Source organism: Branchiostoma floridae, chromosome 8 (assembly GCF_000003815.2).
Source record: "Branchiostoma floridae strain S238N-H82 chromosome 8, Bfl_VNyyK, whole genome shotgun sequence".
Lineage (NCBI taxonomy): Eukaryota > Metazoa > Chordata > Leptocardii > Amphioxiformes > Branchiostomatidae > Branchiostoma > Branchiostoma floridae.
Window position 1 is genome coordinate 24,138,860 of NC_049986.1, and position 22,847 is coordinate 24,161,706.

Sequence of the window (22,847 nt, forward strand, 5' to 3'; positions counted from 1 at the left end):
TGAATACTAGTACTTGACGACATGGCCACACCATTCCGACACACGGCGATCGTGACGAGATTGGTGAACTCCGTGACTTCGCAATCGGAATAGCGTGAACATGTATGGGTTAGAAAATAAAGCCTAAATAGTTCAAGCTGAAAAAAAAAATCATCACCTTTAGGAAGCCACCACAATAACAATAACAATTTATCTTTCGGGTACCTTGAGACAACGTGCAGTTTTTAAAATCTGATTTCTACGTGATTTGTGTAATGTCTATAGTCTTTAGTCTGTACTGAAGTCACCTTTCGGCATTATGGTAACTACCTGTTGTTGTAGAGCATTTTATGCATCTTCAAACTTGATTTGTTTTCAATCCATTATGTGATATCTTGTATGACTTTATGCAATTTCCCTTGATTCCCTTGACCCAGGCAAAGTACTTGTTCCACAACCCCTCAAAATAGTTGTCCTTTGGATAAAAACTCCTTGTTGCCATAATATCGGTCAAGTCAAGTTTTCTGGTCATTAAATCCAAATTTTGCATCTCATAAAACACGGAAGTCAGCATACTATACGGCATAATCAATGCAACACATTTGAACGTATCGTCAAAATAAAACAATATCCCAGAATATACTGACATTTTGGCCTTTTTTTTCCAAAATTGCAAGATTTTCAGAGAGATATATCTATTCCCTGGGACAAACCGTAAACAAGCTTTCAATCTTGAAAATGTAATGAATTCGTCCAACTTTATAAGGCTACGTGTTGATCTGTTGTTTCTTTTGCTTGGAATTGCACCTGGTATAAATGATTAGAATATCAATTAAACGCATCGTTGCAAAATGTGGGGTCTTGCTTGATTGTCACGTGGTTGTCCTGAAAAGTAGGGTACTTTGGGCGTTCAAAGAACTCCACGTGTGAAAGTAAAATAGAATTCTGATTCAACTTCTTGTCAAAGGTAGATCTATGTATTTTCTAGAAGGAATTCTTGTAGAGTTTCGGGTCTTGTATTTTAGTCACTTGGTTGTCCCTCACAGAAGGCAACTTTTGTATTTGGCGAATGCATGGCTACAGTTTACGAATTGTAGCCATGTTCAAAGTACGTGTCATAGTCAATTAGACTTTTCAACTTCTTGCCAAGGCCAAAGTAGTCTATTGCTTATCATGAACTGCTTGTGGACATTAGTACAGTACAACGAACAGAACACATGTAAGCTCTTTATTACAATCACATAACAATACCCGACTTCAAGCACGACACAAGGCACAAAAAAACCCTAGCAGTAATTCTGTCCATTTCATAGACGGGAAAACATTTCTGAAGTTCTTATATCAATTGTAACATTATATAGCGGCATATCTCCCTCAGCTATACAGAAGTTTCCTTCTCCACAACCAGAAGTGCGTCCATCTCTTGGCCACATTCCGCCAGCCTCTGCTCCAGTTCTGCCGGCTCTGGTCTTGCCGACGGCTCCTCCCGCCAACACGACTTCATGACGTCATACAGCTTGTCCGGACATCCGGGCGGCCTGTCCAGACGGACCCCCTGCCTCAGGAGCCCCACCAACTTGGGACAACTCAGTTGGCGCTGGCGCTGGTAGCTGGGCTCCTCCCCGAAGGCGGCGATCTCCCACAACAGCACGCCGAACGACCACGTGTCGCTCTCGCACGTGAACTCGCGAGACTCCAGCGACTCCAGAGCCATCCACTTCAGGGGCAGAAGTTCGTCGACGTCGTCATTGCCTGAGGACACGTAGGTAGTCTCGGCGTAGACGTCATGAGCCAGACCGAAGTCAGCAAGTTTGGCGACGTCATCGCAGCTGACCAGGACGTTTCGGGCGGCCACGTCACCGTGAGCGATACGCAGACGTCGGAGCTCCTCCAGGGCACGGGATATCTGGACGGCATAGCGGGCAAACCTGCCAAGAGAACCATTCAGCCGAGGTTGTTGTTTCAGAATGAGCAAAAGTTCGCCTTTGGCAGCAAATTCCAGGAGAATACACTTCGGTGTGGACGTCGTGACAACCCCAAAGAGCTTGACGATGTTTGGATGTCCGCCATTTTCTTCCTCACCGTTTTCGTGCACGGCTATCAGCGCGGCGACTTCCCGGCAGAAGGCTCGGTAGCACCGCCTGTCCTCTATGCGGACGGACTTGACCGCCACCGTGACGTCAGCGTCAGCCGTTCGAAGCCGTCCTCTCCTGATCTGTGCGGACGCGCCCAGTCCGACCAGTTCGTCCAGAGTCAGATCGTCGGCGTTCCTCTCCCACCGGTTGAGCCAGCCGGGCTGCAAACTCTGTGCCAGGTCATCTTCCATGTTTCTCAGCTCTAGTAGAACTCTGGTTTCCTCTAAAGGCTCTTCTTGCGCCCCATGTTTAGCCATCTGTCGTTTGTAGAGTATTAGCAATACTAGTGCAGCAACAATCAGTATGACAATCTGGAGAGACAACGGGAATGTGTTCGAGTCTGTGTCCGTTTCGATGACGTCACAGAACTTACCAGTCCAGGGTGACACGCAGGTGCAGGTCCCGTCCACGTTGTGGCACGTGGCGCTGTTCTTACAGGCACAAGCATGCCGACATTTCCTTCCGTACAGACCTGCGGGACAGGGCCTGCTGCAGTTACTGCCGAACCAGCCCTCCGTGCAGTTACACCGGCCGTCGGTAGGGGAGCAGGTGGCGTCATGCTGACACCGACACCGCCTGCTGCAACCCTGTCCGTAGCTGCCAACTTGGCAGGAGGTCTGACACGTGGTTCCTGTCCATCCCGGCGGACACACACAGCCGGCCCACCGGTCACAGCTGCCACCATGGCTACAGACGCACTCCTCTTCGCACGATTCACCCGTTTTTCCGGGAGGACAAGCGACGGCCTGAAGCTCATAACTTGCGTTAACGACCGCCCCATCTCCCGTTAACACAGTACAGGTGTAGGTACCGTTGTGTTCGGACTGTATGTTGTGGATCCTTACACGATCTTCCTGAGCGCCCTGCAGCCACTTTTCCGTTTTATTAGGAAATGTCCACATCATCCTGTCAGCAGCCAGATGGAAAACCCTGCAGTGCAGCGTTACAGAACCGGAGATGTAAATCTGTCGCGAGTCGCTAGGGGTCGCGATGATGACCACTGTACTGTGAGGTATGTCACAGACGACACCCTGCCATCCAGGCTGACACTTGCAGGCCCCGTTCAGCCCATGGCAGCGGGCACCGTTCTCACAGGTGCAGTTCTGGTCACACAACAGACCGTACTTGTTAGGGGGACATCCGACTGGCTCGACATCAAATTCCAACAAGTTCACTTCAAATTGTGTTGCATCTTTCCCAGCGACCACGGATATTTTCTCAGGTAGTTCGCACCTAAAATGTTGTCGTTTGTTTCCACTTACATCGGCTGACAGGGTAACTATAAAGTGACTATCAATTGCAGGTAGAAATAGACGATCATAATGTACAATATCACACTTAGTGTGTCTTCTGCCGTCAAAGATCACTACTACGAGGACAGACGCGTCATCTGGTGGGCCGTAACAATAGAGGCACGTTAGGTTTCCCTGCCAGAGACTCTCCACAGTTCTAATGTCGGCATAATGGCCAGGGCCCCATGTTGCCTTCAACACACAATCACTGTTACCTGTGACGTAAAACTCGGAAAATGAAAATGGTTTAGGTTTTCGACGGAAATCAACATTTTTTGACACAGAGACCACCCCAGCTTCCTCCCCCACTGCCTCCATTGTCAATTTTATGTCAAAGGACAGGTTTGACTTCCCCTTTTCTGTCCGCACTGGCATTTCGCACGTGTCGTTGTAAACAGGCGGGTATCCCCCCACGTTTTGGACTTGTACATCAACATACAGCTGCTCGGGGTTTCCGGAGTACCCGGTGACGTTTACCGTGAGGTTATAGCTCGGTTCGACGCCGTAGTCCAACGGACGGGCCACGTGGATCACGCAGTCGGTCACAAGGAAGCGTATGTTCCTATTACCGGCGACAATTTCACACCTTACTTCCTCCCAACCTTCCCCTATCGCGGACCGAACACTGGTGACGATTTCTCCAACTTGAGCGTTTTCTGGGACGTTCGCAGACAACTGTAGCGTCCCAAGAGTACAGTCCGTCACTAGGTAGATGACAAGGACGAAAAGTACCCCGTTTGGAGGCATACTGAATGTTTTAGACACGTTAAAGGCATCAATGTTCTCCTCTTGAAGTCAGCGTATGCCAAAGACGTTGCGTATTTGTGTATACTGATGGTATAATTCCAAGTTCCTGATTTGATTTCGTGAGTAACCATATCGTATATAACATGAATACTACGTCATTGAAGGTAGGATGAAATTCTCAACAGTGAAAGCAACCGTGTCTTTAGTTGCTGAAACATGATCCCTTTCTTCCTGTGGAACTTCTGGAAGTGCCTCTATGTGACCAGCTTGGGATTCCCCGTACAAAGAAATCTAAAGATTTTAGGTTTGTGGGCAATGCACGTAACCGGATCACCTGCCCCTTAATTATTCAACAGGACGGTAACATATATGCCATGTCCATGGGTCTGAAATGTTACAAGGCCTGTAACATACGCCACACATGCATCGGCATATTGACCTGTCTATACAAGTAGTGCTTGAAACGTGATCCTTTTCCCTGTTTAACACAGGGTCTGTTTCCTCTCGAAGTTGGTCTATCACTTCCGCTTTTGAACATGTATTTGTTTTCTAAGTTAAACGTTACTGTAAATGAATAATACCCTTGTTCAGTTACCGTACACAACACGGATAGTAAGCTGGCGAAGTGAGGGTCATGTTCTCAATATTACAAAGACATCTGTCTTTAGTTTCCGAATCTCTTTCTCCGATGTGGCAGTACGTCGATGTAGGTTAGACATCCAGGTACTAAGATACGCCAAAAAGTAGTTACTCCAGCAACTGGATATGGTCTGGAAACGGTCAGGTGTTTGAACTGGAATCCACCTGTTTTCGTCTGTGACACATGGCAGTAGCTTTTAGTTACTAGTCATTGTTCCGGTCCGTAACAGTGCCCTATCTAATACACATCGGTAAAGCAAACGGGACAACACAACAGGCTATAAAGGAATTGCAGATATTTTTGCTTTGTTTTTGTGCTATTACTTGTAAGGTAGACGTTTGTAAAGGTGGTAGTGATAGCATACTAGTGTGTGATCATAATTCTTCTATGAAATCTGATCCCCTACACGTAACGTACATTACAGAGCCTCTATATAACACCTGTGACATGCCCACGGGTATGATGGTGTGTCGTGACGGATTCCTAATCCCTTATCTTGTGTCACAATTGGCGTATTTGTTTGATTGTTTCTGCACTTGAGTATAAAGTGAATACTGTCATGAATGACATAAAGCCTTGGTCTACTGGAATTGTGTGCAAAATATGTGATGCTGTGGTCTGCATACGATTCAGTTTATATTAGTATTTGTAGGTTAGTGTATTGTATTTCTATTGGTGTTATTTCATTATGTCATGTTTGAAATTTGATTAGGAAAAATGAACAAAAAGACAAAAATTTCGTTCGTTAGCTTGTTAGAAAACTCAACCAATGATCTGTGAGTCTTTGCGAATTTGTAACAAGGAATCCACTGATCAACTGTTAGTATCTCCCAAAACAACAAAACCTGTCTATAACGCCCAATCAAGAGATGGTCACAGTAGACAACTATCCTTTATGTAGACAGGGTTCTTAATGTTTGAGTCAATGGAAGAATAACCTAGGGTCGGACCACCAATTGCAAAAGTCAATATAGTGACAGGTTGGCGCTTACTAGCCTGATTAAATCTCGCTTATAGCAGCCCACCCAACATCCGCTGGCCTCCTGTGGGGAGGGGCCACAGTGAGTTACAGCCCAAGACAGCAGAGTTTGTGTCACACAGAACAGGTGCTTACAACGTGGAGTTCAACAGCACAGGTTTGACCAACAGCACCTCCAATAACTTACAAACAACAGAAGACAAACATGACCTTTTGCCGTGACGCATGGCAAAAGAAGAGGGAAAAATAACATCAACTTTGTTGTTTATATACAAACATCTAAAAACTATATGATGTCAACTTCCTTCAAACAGGTCCTGTAAGTCTACCCAGTCATTGCAGAGTTCCTGGTCCTGAGCATCACACGTGTCTGGCTGCGTCTCACGCTGCTGTTTTCTACGTTCCTCCTGGTGTTTCTCTTTCCTGTGCTGGACATCACGAGGCTGTGCAGTCTGGCGTGAAAGCAACTCTTTCAGGTTGCAAAAAAATCTGAAAGAACAAGAAGAGAGAAAAAACAACACTAGTAAAGCAGCATTTACAAGCTGGTGTGTTACACCGAAGGGCAGTTATACTGGCTATATACATGTAGATACAGATACAGATGCTGGTGTGTTAATATTGCCAAAGGGCAATTATACCGGCTATATAGATACAGATACAGAAGTTGGTGTGTTAGGCTGAAGGGCAGTTATACTGGCTATATACATGTAGATACTGCAGATACAGATGCTGGTGTGTTAATATTGCCAAAGGGCAATTATGCTGGCTATATAGATACAGATACAGAAGCTGGTGTGGTACGCTGAAGGGCAGTTATACTGGCTATATAGATACAGATCCAGAAGCTGGTGTGGTACGCTGAAGGGCAGTTATACTGGCTATATAGATACAGATCCAGAAGCTGGTGTGTTACGCAGAAAGGCAGTTTTACCGACTATATAGATACAGATACAGAAGCTGGTGTGGTACACTGAAGGGCAGTTATACTGGCTATATAGATACAGATCCAGAAGCTGGTGTGGTACGCTGAAGGGCAGTTATACTGGCTATATAGATACAGATCAAGAAGCTGGTGTGTTACGCAGAAAGGCGGTTTTACCGACTATATAGATACAGATACAGAAGCTGGTGTGTTACGCCGAAGGGCGGCTATACCGGCTATATAGATACAGATACAGACACAAGGAAATGCATGCTGTCCACTTTCACATGGTCCATCCAATCAAACTCCTGGTCTGTTGATTTTTTGCTCAAACACATTCACATAGATATGTGACCAGCCCCTCAAGTTCTGTCCTGCCACTTGCTACCTTACGTAATTGAACATCATAAGAAGTCTACTAGTACTACTTTACCAGCATTGACCTTATTTGTTTTGAAGAGAGGAAGAAGAAAAATGTAGCAAAAACAATATGCTTCCCTCCCATGAAGATAAACACAATTAGATTAAAACACTTGGCTAGTTTATGATTGAACGAAGGAAAAGTGCTGCCTCCACTCCTCAATTTTCATTGAAGAAAAGTTCATGGTTGCCATGACACTGACCTTTGAACTCTGCGTTCATTCTCCTCCAGTTTGCCATTGGCTGCAGTGACCAGGTATCTGATGTAATGTTCATCTACCAACATCCTTCCCCGGTCCGAGAGGGGTGCCTCTAGGGTGTGGGTGCTTCTGATGGCCTGCATCAACATATATAGTTATTCATTCACTCACACATGAATATGTCAGAAGAGCTACTAGAATGTAGACAATCTAACTCAATCTGCAACTAGTAGTTTTTTTTGCGTCAGTCAACATTTCCGACAGCACCACTGTATATATAACATTAATATATGTTAGTTATTCATCAGGAATTGTGCAAGATGTTACGACCCCATGAGATCAGAGGTAACAACATTTGTGTTACCAGTGGCTACGTTTCTCCAATATGTTCCATTAAAAGCAATTCATGTTAAAGGTGTGAGGACAGAGCACCCCTGTTCCCTCTTTGGAAAAAAAAATCCCTGCCTGGGGTCCTAAACCCAAAACCTTTATGACATGCACAACCTATTCAGGGCCCGAAATTCATTTTTGAGATTAGGTGCAAAATTGGGTGCACCACAAAATATTTGGGTGCACCACTTAAATTAAAGTAATAACCTAATAAAAAAACTTAGTTACAAGCTATCAAATTCTTAAACAAGTACCATGACAGCCATTTTAATTATCTTTCTAACGCTTAGATGTCAAGAATACCATGTACATTAGCATACTTTGATATCTTTACAAACATTAATGTAAGAAAATATTTGGGTGCACCCACAGAAAATAATTGGGTGCACAGCTCCAATTTTGGGTGCACCTGGGTACACATGCACCCTGTATTTCGAACCCTGCAATTGGTTGAGGCAACAATTGACCTACTAAACAAATATGTTCTCTCACCACCACCACCTTGCCCCTGTTCCCCAGGGAGATCCCAGAGTTCCTGAAGCCGGCCTGGACGGCAGCCTGGTGCTGCAAGGATGGACATTATTACAGTGAACAATGAGTCTCATTTAGACATAATCATCATAGACATTAGACATTATGGACATAATGGACCATATAAGACATCATGGTGAAGTGAAGGTGGTCCTTTATGACTTCATCTGAATGCTAACTGAGACCTCTAACAACACTGAGTTGTATTTTTTTTATTTCCAATTTTCAACATGGGCTACGGTTTACTAATAGCCAAGTAGAAACTCCCTCTACTCTCCCTCTCTATTTTCATGGGTTATGCCAGGACAGAAACACCCTCTCCCAGCATTAGAGAACCTTATATTTTATACCATGTTATAAATCACAAATCAGTGCAAAGAAATAAAACCCTGAGCTAATAGAAGTCTGCAGATGAGGCTAAGTATCTAGAATGAAAGGCAAAACTGCAATGTGCATATTAGGAATTGCAGAAGTACAGCTTCACACATTGAAAGACACAGACAAAAATGAAAAAAAAGGTAAAGTACTGATGGGGGTGAATGTACCATGAGCCTGGCATCCTGGATGGTTCTGCACTGGGCATGGAGGACAAATGGTTCATACTTGAACACAGCAGACCCTGTATGGTCACACAGGGCTGTCATCTGGTAATAGGGAGGTAAAGGAGATACAGTACTGTTAGTGTTACTGTTTGTAATGAAATTTATGAATGGTTCTTTTCTGTAGTTCAATTTCAAGTATCATGATTGTGGTAACAAAAACTATTAAAGGTTAGGTCTTGGCAGCAATTTGATTTCCCTATTCTTGGACGTATGAAAAATGTACTTAGTAAGGTCTTTCACAACTTTCGAAAAATAAGATTGGCTATCGTTGCCTTACCCAAAGAGGATTTAACTTTTCTCAAGAGAAAACCTCCTTGGACTTGGAGTCCTTGCCTTACCACTGCCTGTGTATCAGCCTGTGTGTGGGATATCAGCAGCCAGTCACAGCCTCTCTTCTTCTCTTCATGTTTCTGTAAATCAAATTACATGCACATTGTTATTGTCCTTATACAATAAGCCCATAGAGGACATACTAAAGATCTGATTACATGTGTAAGCAATTACAAGTTATTCTTTCTGCCACTGTCACTGATGAAAGGCACCGGATCGCGGATGGACGTCTAAAACGCTGAAGGTTTTCCAAAATCACATCCAGTTGCTTGAGTAACTGCTTTTTGGCCTATCAGACTCTACTTACTCAAGGAGCTTTTAATAAAAAGTTTTATCAACCTTGCTCTATACTCTACACTATTCAAACAATTTCATTTACTTATTTATACCAATTAGTTCTCTGAGGAAGGTCAGAGAGATCTACATGAAACTCACGGTGTTTGCTTTGTGTTGGAACAAAGCTCAAATCGCACAGCTGTAGTTTCTACCAACACATTGAAAAGGGGAGGGGGGCAATGTTTTACCTCAGCAAAAACTAAAATTCTCCCCGAACAGGAGCTTTTGGTGAAGAGAAATTCTTGCCCGTTGATGAGGTTGACCAGTTCTACTATTGGCTCGTCGATGCTGCCTTTGCGACTCAAATCTGCGGCAGAGAGACATTGTTTCTTCCACCTCGCGAATTCTGCAGCACTGGGCGTCGCCATCTTGAAAAAATGAACTGAATCCTAGCGACTTTTGTAAGAACAGCAATTATCTTTGCTGCAGTTCAGATCAAATCTGATAGATGGCGTTGAATATCCCGTCATCCATAGCGCCAAATTGAATTTCAAAATGGCGGCATCCTAGTCGTTTTTTTCACGATGTATTTTTCTAGCGAAATTGATGGATTTTACTTGCGTCTATCAAATGTTTGTCTCTGTTTCAACCTAGAAGATGATGCAGTTCGTCTGGGAACAGTGTACCTGGAATGGTAGGTAGTGTTTGACCTTCTAAACGGGTTATTTTCCACCGCGAGAGATGTGATAAACAAGATGGCCGTCCCGCGCTCTTTGTCACCTTAGAACGTCAACAATGCGCGCCGCGCGGACGGCAAATATTTCTATGAGTCACCCCGTGTGATTCACGGTTTCCAGTGGAATTATTTGTGTTCTTTACACTAGATCGCAGCTACAACGTAGATATGGAAATCTTTGGAATCGTTTAGAAGGTTCTTGCAAACCCGCAACTGCTGCAGGGATAAGTTATAAATTATAATTTTTTTGTCACAGTGAGTCGTAAGTTCTGATTTTCTCGTTGTCTCATATCAATCCATCCAAGCCCAAAGCTGTCTGAGCTGTTTGCACGAGCACAGATTTCATTTGACTGTAGCGTTTGGAGGAGTCTTACTTTGCAAGATTTGCACCCGCCGTAGACAAGAGCCCGTCTGTGTAAAACTAAAACATGCCCTCTGCAAGATGCAACTATAACCTACAGAGCTTGCTACAAAATACAGTTCGATAGTAGAAAACCTTCAAACAATGTTGGACGCAGGTTACTTGTTAGATTGTTTCAGTGTGATTTGCAAAGATGTTGTGTTAATGATGTACTCTTGTCATTATATTTATAAAAAAAGTCAATTTATCCACGTATTCATGATGCTTTGTTTTGTTTCATATCTGTACATTGACACAGGACCAGGACTTATTGTTTCAAAATATAGATAAGTATACCTGACTCTCAACATGGCGTCCAACATCCGCGCCCGGCGCGTTGGCGAGCCGTCTCTTGTGCAGCGGGGGCCATCGCCGGAGAGATATGGCGGGTCACTAACAGGTACGATCTTTTTCTGTTAGAGCAAGTGACAACCCTGTAAGTATATTTTTTGTTTGTCTTTGTTGCTAACTGTTTGGTTAAGACAAGTCCACTTTGGGCTGTGAGCACAATAGTTAATATGAAGGCCTATTCAGTATTCTTTATGTACAGAAATGATAAAAAAAGGTAATTTTTAAAGTCAATCTGTGTCTTGTTGTGTTTCAGCCATGAGTTCAGCATGGAAGCAGCTGGGACAGGCCAAGTCTGTGGTGAGTACACATGAACATTGCTCTGTTTGTTTGGTTATTTAATTAAAGCACCTTCTGTAGCTGTCTGCACACATAGTGACATAGTGCACAGTTCTGCACCACTGTATTTGATTCTACTGCTTCTGGGATTCCTGACACGTGTAGGCAGAATTCTCTACGATATAATAGGGCCCAAACTATAGTACCCACCTCTGATTTGAAGAAGGATTAGCATCCAAAATTGTTTCCCATCTTACAACAATACAAGGGTCAAAGAATATACACTGGCTTGGTAAGTTATAAATTGCGTATTGCACAAAACAAAAATAGAACATTTCCTTCAATTCAAGCCTTAAAATTTTTCTTCCATGAAATAACTGACTAATTGTTCGACACTTGTACATAGTAAAAAACTTTTAAAGCAACAATGCTTGACTGTAAGTGTAATTGTATGAGAAGACATTGTAATTTTTTAAGAGTATTTTTTTATAATACTGTCTCAGTGTCTTCACCCGATAGATTCATGATAAGAAAATTTGTTTTGCAGCTAAGGCGGGCAGAGAACAGGATCGAAGATGCAGAGCATTTCAAGATGGACGCCAGCCGCAACGGTACGGACGATGGGGCGGGGAGGTACATGTTACCGGGCGGAGTCAGCCTGTCGTCACGGCGATACGACAGGGAGCCTAGCGACAGGAGCGTGCTGATGGACCGCATCCCGTCCTACCAGATCACCACGGGGTACCCGGAGGTGAGGTCATAGGTCATCAGGACAGAAAAGTCACGAGCATGTTCAAGATGTTGTTAAGTATGCTCAGTCCTCAAGATGTTGATAAGATGACTCATACACGTATATCAAGTCCATGCCATTTTATTTCTTGCTCATCGTATTTCAAAAATTCAACAATTGCAATGAAGACAAGGAAATCAGAGGGTTAGGGCTCTGAGGACATCTTTCTTACTACATTGATATGAAAGGTCCAGTGTTCCTTGCATCCAAAGACGTTCATGTTATTTGTCACAGTTGAGCAGAATTATACAAGTTTTTATTTTCTCTCAATGATTGAACCACAGATGTGACATTGTGTTTTTGCTCCCACCCAGAGCACAACGGACTACCGGAGCAGAGACAGGTACTCACGGGATCGACCTGAAGTAACCCCTGCACCCAGGAAAGTCAGCAGGATGGGTCAGTATGAAAGGACTTACCCCGGTACAGTAGATCTGGCTTGTAGCTAGGATTTTCTTTCAGGCGGTTGAAATTTCTTGGTGAGTCGCGACAAGTGACTTTTAGGGAATTTTAAGTTCAAATGGTGTATTATATTTCCTGAGGAGCAAAGTTACAGTTGAAGACTACCAGTTCCCTTTGAAATGCAGATTTCATTACCTCTTTCTTTACATAAGAAGTTTAAAGTTGCATTTTAAAAAAAAGGCTAATCTGACTTTTAATTTGTCTTCCTAGATGGGAAGTACACAGACCACCTTTACCAACCTACGGGTAGAACGAGCTATACTGCCGCTGGGCTGACCTCTGACCTGACCTCTGACCTGACCCGACCTTCGCGGGAGTACCGATCTCGCAGCCCAGTCGGAATCCCTGACCCCATCCGAGACAGGTCGAAACGCGTGGAATTCCGCGACCCTCTCGAATCTTACCGCTCTGCGGTCGATCCCAAATCCTCCCTACATGGCAGTTCCGAGGACATTCTCGCGGGAAATAGCGCATACGGAACGACAACAAACATGGCCGACGCGTACGCCCCGACATACACGGTAACGGACCTTTCCAGAAGCACCAGAGAAGGTCACGCTGACTCGAGCGTCGTGGATTCGAGCACGGACGTTAAGGTTCTGAACGACACGTCAGCTCGAGTTGGCGTGGAACAAGGCGCGGGTTTGTTAGACGGGGAGACGACGTCACCTTCACGAGCGAACCACTCGGGCGCTCTTTTCTCCTCTGCGAGAGACAGAATACGTGCTGACGACAGATACAACGCGGAATCCGGGACAGCAGAACCAAGAACGACATCAGACAGGTTTCCCACAGACTACAGCCGAGGGATTTCCAACGTTACGAGTCTTTTGAACGACAGACCGGACATCGGGAGCCCGGTAGCGCAGAGCACACAGAAGAGTCCGTCAGCAGAGAAGCCGGACGAGATGTCGGCAGAGGCGCTGACGAGAACGAAAAGTCCCGTGCGGAAGTTTGAGGTGGTACAGAGGAAGAAGAAAGAGCTGGGAGGGTCAGGTGTGTACTAGTTTTTAGACATTAAAATTGATAAAATTATATTTTTTAAATAGATAGATCTGCAGGAGAAGCCAGAAACCTGATTTTTGCACTGCCAAAAATATCCAAGAAAAAACTGACCTTCATTCAATGTGGCTAAGAAACTTGAAGAGTGGTTTGATAAACTTTAAACCAGTTTAAATGTACAAATGTAGATACTGTTTTTGTGGGGGGGAGGGGGATAGAAAGAATTCTCAATGAAAGCCCAAAGCCAAGTTAACACTAATAACAGTAAGTTACACGTATACGCGTGACTTCAGTACAATCCATCTTTACTAACAACTGTGTTCCTCACAGATGGACTGGAGAAACTGAAGGAGAGAATCAGGAAACAGAGGAAAGAAGCGGGTGTTTATGTGTGTCTTCAGTACACAAATCCTTCTTTACTAACAACTATGTTCCTCACAGATGGACTGGAGAAACTGAAGGAGAGAATCAGGAAACAGAGGAAAGAAGCGGGTGTTTATGTGTGTCTTCAGTACACAAATCCTTCTTTACTAACAACTATGTTCCTCACAGATGGACTGGAGAAACTGAAGGAGAGAATCAGGAAACAGAGGAAAGAAGCGGGTGCGGAGGATGTAGGGGCTATCCCCACCGGTAGAGTGCGCTCCACGGAGCAGGAGGACCTGTCGGCCCGGCGGCTGCACTCCGCAGAGGAACCTGTGGCATCCAGGGGGGACCTGCCCTACAGGTCAGAGGTCAGGTCAGAGGTCACACCCAGGATCAGGAAGATCAAGTCTGCTCCTCCTCCACCTGAGTACAAAGGTCAGTCAAGGGATTTTTCATATACGAGCAATCGCTGTTTTTGTTTTCTTCTGGGGTATTCTACAACTGGTGCCTACTAGAGCTTTAGAAATTTAGTTAGCAAAGTATCTAAATTAGCAGATAGAATTTCAAATTGAAGTATCAGTTAATCTTTTGTCTTCCATCTGTTTTCAATTCTACCTGCCAGTGTGTTACTGTTACGTCATCGATATCGCTTATATTCTCATATCAACCAATTTGTTATTTTATACTGTGTTCCTTTGGTTTTTCATTTGTCATTTGTACTCTTCTGACCTGTCTGCTGTTTCAAGAACTTGTGATCAACTAAATTTTGGTACTTTTAGAAGTACTAAACAAATTCCCACAGTTGAATTGTGACAGAGGTACATGTACCACTAGTAGTATCCAGTCTAAATGCCAAACACGAAAAATCTTTTGTTGTTTCAATTTTTAAAAGGCTTGCACCTAAGGCATGGCCAAAACATGAATATGGGAAGTTCCTCCATGAGAAACAATCAGGACCACTTGTTGTATTTGACTACTGGTAATCTAATCCTGAGCTGTTGTCTGTTCTCCAGGGTTCAGTACAGCGGCCACCAAGTACCGCACCCAGGATGGCAAGGTCGTCACGGAAACGGAGCTGGCCGAGCAGCAGGGCAAAGGTCAGACTGGGGGTAAAGGTCATGGGAGCAGGGAGGCAGCGGCACCGCCACCAAGGAAAGAGAAAACGAAGGGTAAAAACTCCATTCTGCATTTCATCAAGCTGATATAAGCTATGACATGCTTAAATATCAATACAGTCAAACTTTTTTGTAGTGGAGACAGGTGGCCATTAAAGACAGGATTCTACAATGATGCTACAATGGGTTTTTCGGATATGATGAGGTGGTCCTGGATTCGAATCCTTTTGTTCTTGTCTCTCTACTACAGTGATTTTGAAGAAAACGGTTACTGCAGACAGAATTCTGAAATTATACTATGGTCAGTGTGGATGATGAGGGACTACCAAGCAAATTTTCTCTGTGAAAATAGTAAAATGTAAGGTTTTATTGTGCAATGCCTCAGGTGTGTAGCCATTGGTATTGTACTGCGACGTCGAAAGTATTCTAAAGATTGCAAGAACGCGTTCCCTTGGCAATTTGTTTTTCGCCACACCTTGCTGAACCAGTCTTTACATGTAGCAAAGAGGAACTAAAATCTTGTGTCATAGAGTAGCCCCTAGATTTGAGTTAGATTACACTATTGAATTTTTAATTTAAGATATTTCAAATATAAACTCCTGTTGTTCCCCCACAGCTAAGACCCGCCCCGCGCCCCGCCCTGCCTCCGCCCCAGCACCCAAGTCCCCCAAACCCCAGAGGAAGTTGGGAGCTCCACAGGCAGCCAAAACCACCCGGCCATCCAAGAAAGGTACAGCACTGTCTGCTCATGTTGTCATCTTGATATACAGTAACTCCTTTGTTGGCATTTTACTTTAAAGTTAGTTAATTCTTATTGCATGTGCATCTAGATCTGTAATCTATGCATGGGGACATTGCCCATGTCCATTTCTGTAGTCCTTTGGCCACACATTTCTGCAAGACACTACAGCAGGGGGCTAGCCCTCTAGTAGTTATGTGTTTAATTGTTTCTCAAAAGTGCTAAGCAAAGAAAGAAAGCAGTTGTGTACCTTTTTCTGAGTCTCTGGTATGACCAGGCCACAGTGCGACCTCCTGGGTACAAAGCAAGCACTCTACACGTACCATAGAGCTATTGCACCGGTTTGTTTATTTTTCCTCTCAATGTAAACTTTTCTTCTTGCAAGAATCAGATTTTCTTTCTCTTCTGTCTGTGTCAAAGTGTACCGTTGACATATTGCAATGTTCTTTCTTTCTTTTTTTCTTTCTTCTTGCTGTCCATGCAAGCTTGTCTTCTTGCAAGAATCAGATTTTCTTTCTCTTCTGTCTGTGTCAAAGTGTACCGTTGACATATTGCAATGTTCTTTCTTTCTTTTTTTATTTCTTCTTGCTGTCCATGCAAGCTTGTCTTCTTGCAAGAATCAGATTTTCTTTCTTCTCTGTCTGTGTCCCCATCCCAGACGCCCCCCTCCCCTGGCCAGAAGCCAGCCCTGTCCCGCAGGCACACAGTCTCCTGTCCTGGTCTTCCCTACTCTGGGGCCTCGCCACTTACTTTGACTTCTCCTCTCTGCACTGTATGTTACTCTGTCTACTTATTTCACTGTACATTACCTTATCTTGTTCCTTTGTAAATCTTTTTCTCCTTTTTTTTCTGGTAAACTGGTACTTAGTTTGAATTCTTTTGTCTACACTGTATTTTAATGTGTCTTCTTTTCCTCATTCACTGTACGTTTACTTCTTCCAGTTCCTTGGTAAATATTTTTCTTCCGTTTTCTGGTACCCCTATTCTTAGTTTAACTTCAAGGATGTTCCGTAACCTCCTTGATATCTTAAACATTCTTCTTTTTTCTTCCCCTTGCCTTTCTTTCTTATGCACGAGGGAATGCATCTGGAATGCTAGACATATTTGTAGATTTCAGAAATTTGACTGCCCTTTCATTTTGTAATGTAGGCATCATTACAACATCAGCGTGGCGCGAGGGCCAGAAGGCAGCGCTGAAAGTGTTGGGTCCTCCCCCAAAGCTGCCCAAACGGTCCTACTCACCTCCCACCAAGGACACTCCGACATCCACCGCTTCTGAGTCCAGCTCGGTGCCAGGCAGGAAGGCTGGAGATAAAGACGATAAAACCATCGCTAGTGGTGAGCTGCAGTTCTGATGTAAACTGATAGGGGGCAGTAGTGATATGGTTAGCCCTGTGCCAGGCAGGAAAGCTGTATTCTAGGGTTGGCTGTTTTTGACAGTATTCTATGACTGGTGGTCAGCAGATTAAATTACTAGTTAGGATTTAATAAGCAGATCAAATTACAAATTAATGTAAATTGATCTCTCTTGTCTTCCACTTGCATTTTGCCTGCCAGTGGTGTCACTGTGACATTGTTGCGATCTCTCATATTAGGAGAATAAAGTTGTAACTTGAGAGCTGCACTTCTCATACCAACAGATAGGGGGCAGGAACGATGAAGCATTTGTAAATTCATTCTTTAAATATTTTTCCTAGACAAAGACATGTCATCAGATGATGATCTATCCCAGCATCCTCTAGAGGACCTATCCCAGCATCCCGCGGCAGCGATGGATGATGGGAAGGCCCCCAACACGGAGGTCCTGTCGAGGGAGGCCAGAGGAGTGTTCGATGACCTACAGCTGGACAAGTCAGGTAAGGGTGACAAGAAGATAAAATACAATGTGCAGTCCTGTTAATTTCTTTCTTCTCCTTCAAAATAATGTAGTTCTTATTGCTACGGGATGGGAAAAATAATCTAAAATACTGACAAAAGTTCTAAAAAGTTTCATGCAATTAAAACTGCGCATTGTGACAGTTTCAAAGATTTTGTACCCATTTTCAAAGGGAACCATGCTTTTTTTAACGACTTGTGAAACTTTGAAACTATTTCTTCATTTGACCAGTAGCTTGAAAACACATTTAAAACAGACTGTTTACATTGCAGTTTCAAAGTTGTTACTTATGTGCATTGTTAGTTCACATTATTTACTTGGCCAGTAAACAGTAGTATTTGTTTATATACAGATGATGAGGACTCAAGCACGCTAAAATCAGAGCAGCCCGCGGCACCAGACAGACCCGCGGCGCAGAGCAAACCCGCGGCACAGAGCAAACCCAGCAAGGCTGCAAAAAGGAAGGCACCCAAGGCTTCTCCTGGTAGGTACTCTCTCTCCCACTCCCTCACTCCCTCTCTCTCTTCCCTTTGTCCCTCTCCCTCTCTCTCTCTGTGCCTCCCTTTCTCCCTTTGTCTGTTGTCTTCTATTCAGTGACTTAGCCACAAAGTTACAACAATATCACAAAAGCTATTGTAAATAATCGAAGAAGAAAACTTGATTTTATCTGTATATGTACATTTGTATTAGTAAAACACAAGGGGGATGCCAAAGTATAGTATGAGTCAGGCTTTTAGACAGAGATGCAACCATGCATCTTTTAGACACGCTGTTTTGAAGCAAGGCACCTCATTTGTGTCTCTCTCCCTTGATCTTGCTTTCTCTCTCGGAACTTCTCACCACGAAGCTTTGCCACTACGACCACAGCGAGGTCCGGCGCTACATGAACAAGAAGCCTTGTAACACTTCTCTCATTTGTAACATTTCCTTCTCTCATTTGTAATAATTCCTTCTCCCAGTGAAAGAGTCAGAGCTTCCTGCCACAAAGCTTCGTCACTACGACCACAGCGAGGTCCAGCGCTACATGAACAAGAAATCTTGTAACACTTCTCTCATTTGTAACATTTCCTTCTCTCAGTGAAAGAATTGGAGCTTCCCGCCACTAAGCTTTGCCACTATGACCACAGCGAGGTCAGGCGCTACATGAACAAGAAATCTTGTAACTCTCCTCTCATTTGTAACATTTCCTTCTCACATTTGTAACATTTTCCTTCTCCCAGTGAAAGAGTCAGAGCTTCCTGCCACAAAGCTTCGCCACTACGACCACAGCGAGGTCCGACGCTACATGAACAAGAAATCTTGTAACACTTCTCTCATTTGTAACATTTCCTTCCCCCAGTGAAAGAATCGGAGCTTCCTGCCACGAAGCTGCGCCACTATGACCACAGCGAGGTCCGGCGCTACATGAACAAGAAGCCTTGTAACTCCTCTCATTTGTAACATTTCCTTCTCTCATTTGTAACACTTCCTTCTCCCAGTGAAAGAATCGGAGCTTCCCGCCACAAAGCTTTTGCCACTATGACCACAGCGAGGTCCGGCGCTACATGAACAAGAAATCTTGTAACACTTCTCTCATTTGTAACATTTCCTTCCCCCAGTGAAAGAATCGGAGCTTCCTGCCACGAAGCTGCGCCACTATGACCACAGCGAGGTCCGGCGCTACATGAACAAGAAGCCTTGTAACTCCTCTCATTTGTAACATTTCCTTCTCTCATTTGTAACATTTCCTTCTCCCAGTGAAAGAATCGGAGCTTCCTGCCACAAAGCTGCGTCACTACGACCACAGCGAGGTCCGGCGCTACATGAACAAGAAGCGCAACGAGCGCCAGCGGAAGCTGAAGGAACAGAGAGACGCGCAGAAGAAAGCCGAGGAGGAAAAGCTGAAGATGTTGGAGGAGCTGGATAAGAAGCGGAGAGAGGGATGGAGGGAGCATGTGAGGGAGGAGAGGAGGGCAAAGCCGAAGGGCAGCACGTTTGTGAAACCCCCCGGGAGGGAAGTGGACCTGCCCAAACGGCACCCTTTTCACGAGGACAGGAGACCTGTAAGTTTTACTGTAAGGAAAGTTTTCAAAACTTGAGATGCGCTAAAATTTAGTTAAGGTTAGTTTAAGATTTCCAGAAAGTAAATATTCAGGCTTAATACGTTAATGACGGTTAAACATCCAGCCATATTCAGACTTGATGTCAAAGTGCAAGTCTGGGATGTTTTTAAGAGTGGTAAATTGGTCAGGTTTTTATAATTAAAAACAGCTTGAAACACTGTAGGGACCAAAATCACAGCATAGGCCCCTCCTACGCTCAACTGCACTTGTGGGCACCTTGCGGTGTATTTTGACCTTGGAATGATTTTCAAGATGCCTAATTCCATGTGAGATTGGTAGGAAGACAGATGGACAGATTGTGCAGATTTTATCACATATAATACCATGTGTATAAAGGCTTTCTTCACTGTAAGATGATACTGTAGCTTGTTCCTGTGACCTTCACCCTTTGACCCCCCAATGTCGCCCCCCTCCCACCCCAGGTGTTACGACCCACAGCTAGTGAGGAGTCAGACAAGGAGAACGCAGGCCGCCGTGCGGAGCGCCCCTGGAGCGGCTCCAGTGCTTCTGTGTCCAGCGAAGATAGGACACCTGTGGTCACACCTGACTCTGACAGGTAAGACAGGACACCTGTGGTCACACCTGACTCTGACAGGTAAGACAGGACACCTGTGGTCACACCTGACTCCGACAGGTAAGACAAAACACCTGTGGTCACACCTGACTCCGACAGGTAAGACAGGACACCTGTGGTCACACCTGACTCCGACAGGTAAGACAGGACACCTGTGGTCACACCTGACTCGGACAGGTGGGCTATGCAAAAGACTCAAACTGTTTAAGATCAAGGCTTTCACTTCACAACACTTGATTGTACTGTGTACATTACCTTTAATTAGGCGGTCTGAGAAATAAAATTGTTGTTGTCTTAAGCTTCAAAGTAGACTGGTACTGGTTTGAAATATGACTGTTTCTTGAGAATATTCTAAGCTTTCCATTGTTTGAAGTTCAAAGACAAGACCATCAGATCTATCTAACACATGTTTATGTTTCCAGGTCCCCAGAGCACACAGCTGCTGTTCCATCCAGACCATCAGCACCAACTGCATCCTCTGTTACCACGACAACTGTTCCCCCGGCAACCACCGTCCCCTCCATTTCCATCCGGGGAATCCCCTCCAGAACAGAGGCCGCCGCCCAGCCCGATCGACCAATCAGCTTCCACGACGCGTACATCGAGCAGCTCCACGGGAAACAGCCGGACCTGTCGGCACGGTCGGGCGTGTCATCGCTAGGCAACGGTGGTTATGATGTGGGGGGTTCCCGTTCGCGTCCGTATAGCTCGACGTACTCGAGATACCCTGTCGGTGAGGAACTTCTTCATCAGTGAATAGGAAACATATTAAATTTTATACCAGGATTCATTTCTAGATTGTTTGACACTGTCAAACTTTAAGAGCTGCCTTTTCTTCTCAATTATTATATCATCATTACCATTTTGTATTTATGCCTTTATGGTACCGTTTTTTCTGAAGGATTTGCACATGGCCTTTGTTAGACTCTTAGAGTAAAGTGGTTGGTTTTCGGAAGACTACTACATATAGGCCTTGTTCATATTGCATTATTGTTTAGCAAAATATTTTTATTCCTATGCACTACTCCTAACTATCTGGGAGGATGTCTGTATTGTGCTTGTTTATTGTTCATTTTGAATAATTTCATTGTAACAAAAACTAAATCAAAGCTCTTTTGTTCCCCCTTGTTCCCCAGGAGGTTACCGGAGTTCATCTGGTCGGAGTAAAGCGGAGCGTATCGCGGCACTCCAGGCCACGGCAGAGTCACTTCAGGACAGGATCGAGACGGAGGCTCGGCGGATTGTCGAAGGGCTCGAGGGGGGAAAGGAAGGTCAGTGCATCATGTTACTTATTCTTTAAAATTATTGACGTTTTTCTTTCTAGTCTATTTATTTGTTTCTGTTTTATTTTTAGCCAGTGTGTCTATTATGTCAGATTTATTTGTCCTTACAGTGGCATTGTAAGATTTTGATGGTTAACATGAATTGATCGTTAACTGTTGATCTATCTTGTCAATCGAAAATAATTTACACACATGATATATTTTGTACATTGCTGCATGCGCTGACATCTTTCTTTCTCAATTTGTTGTCGAATTCTTTTTATATAATATGATGTCCTTAGTCGTCAGCTGAAACATGCTATTTTATGATACAGAAGGTTTGTAATTTTTTCTGTAGCTGTTGTGTAAAGATACATGTTAAGCCATGTGCAAATAAAGCTAAATTCTGACATTTCCTTACGCTGTAGCCTCACCGACCGGCGCTGGGCGTTGGGCGTACAGCAGAACAGACACGTCTCCACGGCAACAGCCAGGTATTCTCCCGAGCACGTCCTCTTCTAACAGGGACTACACGGCCTTCACGGGGGACTTACCTGGTAGGTAAACTGTCTGAAGTGTGTGGCTGAAGTTAGTATTGGGTAAAAAAATAGCACAAATTGTTTTTTTCTTTTCTTTTCTGTCATCTCTTAGATTTGAAAGCAAAAAAGATTATGTTTCATTTGTTGTTAAGTGTCAATTGCAAAAACAGCTGCATGTTCAAACTGAGATTTCTTGCCAGTTTGTGTAACTAAGCTGTTTTTTTTTAAGGAAAATCATGCTTGTCAATCTTTCTAATTATGCATTGCCCCCCCCAGGTATCAGCAGTATTACCCAGCATGCCGCAGACTCAGAGCGGAACAGACGACAGGCCGCGGCAGCGACAAAGATCCAGGCGGCGTACCGCGGGCACCACGTGCGTCAGGGCCTGGACTGGAGACTGTCGTCGGGACACACGCAGGTGTGTGTGTGTGTGTGTGTGTGTGTGTGTGTGTGTGTGAGGGCACCACGTGCGGCAGGGCCTGGACTGGAGACTGCCGTCAGGGCGCACGCAGGTGTGTGTGTGCGCGTGTGTGTGCGCGCGCGCGTGTGTGTGTGTGTGTGTGTGTGCGTGCGTGTGTATGTGTGCGTGTGTGTGCTTGCGTGTGTGTGTGTGTGTGTGTGTGTGTGTGTGTGTATATGTGTGTGTGTGTGTGTATATGTGTGTGTGTGTGTGTGAGAGGGCACCACGTGCGGCAGGGCCTGGACTGGAGACTGCCGTCAGGGCGCACGCAGGTGTGTGTGTGTGTGTGTGTGTGTGTGTGTGTGTGTGTGTGTGTGTGTGTGTGTGCGTGCGTGTGTCTGTGTGCGTGTGTG

General features: G+C 44.5%; 4 protein-coding genes across 4 annotated transcripts in view; 2 read left to right on the forward strand and 2 right to left on the reverse strand.

Moving 5' to 3' along the window:
• Positions 1-1,357: 1,357 nt before the first annotated feature.
• On the reverse strand, positions 1,358-4,400 carry LOC118422014 (receptor tyrosine-protein kinase erbB-4-like). Its single transcript, XM_035829518.1, has one exon. The coding sequence runs from the start codon at positions 4,151-4,153 to the stop codon at positions 1,358-1,360; it is 2,796 nt and encodes a 931-aa protein (XP_035685411.1). The 5' UTR covers positions 4,154-4,400.
• Positions 4,401-5,525: 1,125 nt separating this feature from the next.
• Positions 5,526-9,903, reverse strand: LOC118420715 (tRNA wybutosine-synthesizing protein 3 homolog). The gene is made up of 6 exons (XM_035827670.1): positions 9,692-9,903; positions 9,176-9,247; positions 8,781-8,879; positions 8,197-8,268; positions 7,318-7,451; positions 5,526-6,261 (listed from the first exon to the last, which is right to left on the reverse strand). Exons 1-6 carry the CDS (start codon positions 9,869-9,871, stop codon positions 6,069-6,071), a joined length of 750 nt encoding a protein of 249 aa, XP_035683563.1. The 5' UTR covers positions 9,872-9,903; the 3' UTR covers positions 5,526-6,068.
• A 69-nt stretch (positions 9,904-9,972) lies between these two features.
• LOC118422015 (centrosome-associated protein 350-like) lies at positions 9,973-21,863 on the forward strand. The gene is made up of 17 exons (XM_035829519.1): positions 9,973-10,137; positions 10,839-10,979; positions 11,184-11,227; positions 11,754-11,957; positions 12,311-12,395; positions 12,669-13,454; positions 14,013-14,261; positions 14,840-14,995; positions 15,558-15,671; positions 16,830-17,018; positions 17,378-17,536; positions 17,909-18,040; positions 19,294-19,598; positions 20,081-20,214; positions 20,655-20,965; positions 21,369-21,503; positions 21,853-21,863. Exons 2-17 carry the CDS (start codon positions 10,889-10,891, stop codon positions 21,861-21,863), a joined length of 3,105 nt encoding a protein of 1,034 aa, XP_035685412.1. The 5' UTR covers positions 9,973-10,137; positions 10,839-10,888.
• Positions 21,864-22,718: 855 nt separating this feature from the next.
• The window catches only part of LOC118422016 (centrosome-associated protein 350-like), a 47,258-nt gene continuing 47,129 nt past the window's right edge, over positions 22,719-22,847 (forward strand). Inside the window, exon 1 of the mRNA XM_035829520.1 lies at positions 22,719-22,766. The gene's annotated coding sequence lies outside the window, so the exon portion shown is untranslated. The remainder of the gene's footprint in view (positions 22,767-22,847) is intronic.

Bases quoted from the DNA above. Each gene is read 5' to 3' on its own strand.
- LOC118422015 (XM_035829519.1), top strand. From the start codon at position 10,889: ATGGCGTCCAACATCCGCGCCCGGCGCGTTGGCGAGCCGTCTCTTGTG. The intron at 11,958-12,310 runs GTGAGGTCATAG...GCTCCCACCCAG, and splicing joins TCACCACGGGGTACCCGGAG to AGCACAACGGACTACCGGAG. The intron at 13,455-14,012 runs GTGTGTACTAGT...TGTTCCTCACAG, and splicing joins GAAAGAGCTGGGAGGGTCAG to ATGGACTGGAGAAACTGAAG.
- LOC118420715 (XM_035827670.1), bottom strand. From the start codon at position 9,871: ATGGCGACGCCCAGTGCTGCAGAATTCGCGAGGTGGAAGAAACAATGT. The intron at 9,248-9,691 runs GTAAAACATTGC...TTTGATTTACAG, and splicing joins GAATTTTAGTTTTTGCTGAG to AAACATGAAGAGAAGAAGAG. The intron at 6,262-7,317 runs GTCAGTGTCATG...TTGTTCTTTCAG, and splicing joins AATGAACGCAGAGTTCAAAG to ATTTTTTTGCAACCTGAAAG.
- LOC118422014 (XM_035829518.1), bottom strand. From the start codon at position 4,153: ATGCCTCCAAACGGGGTACTTTTCGTCCTTGTCATCTACCTAGTGACG.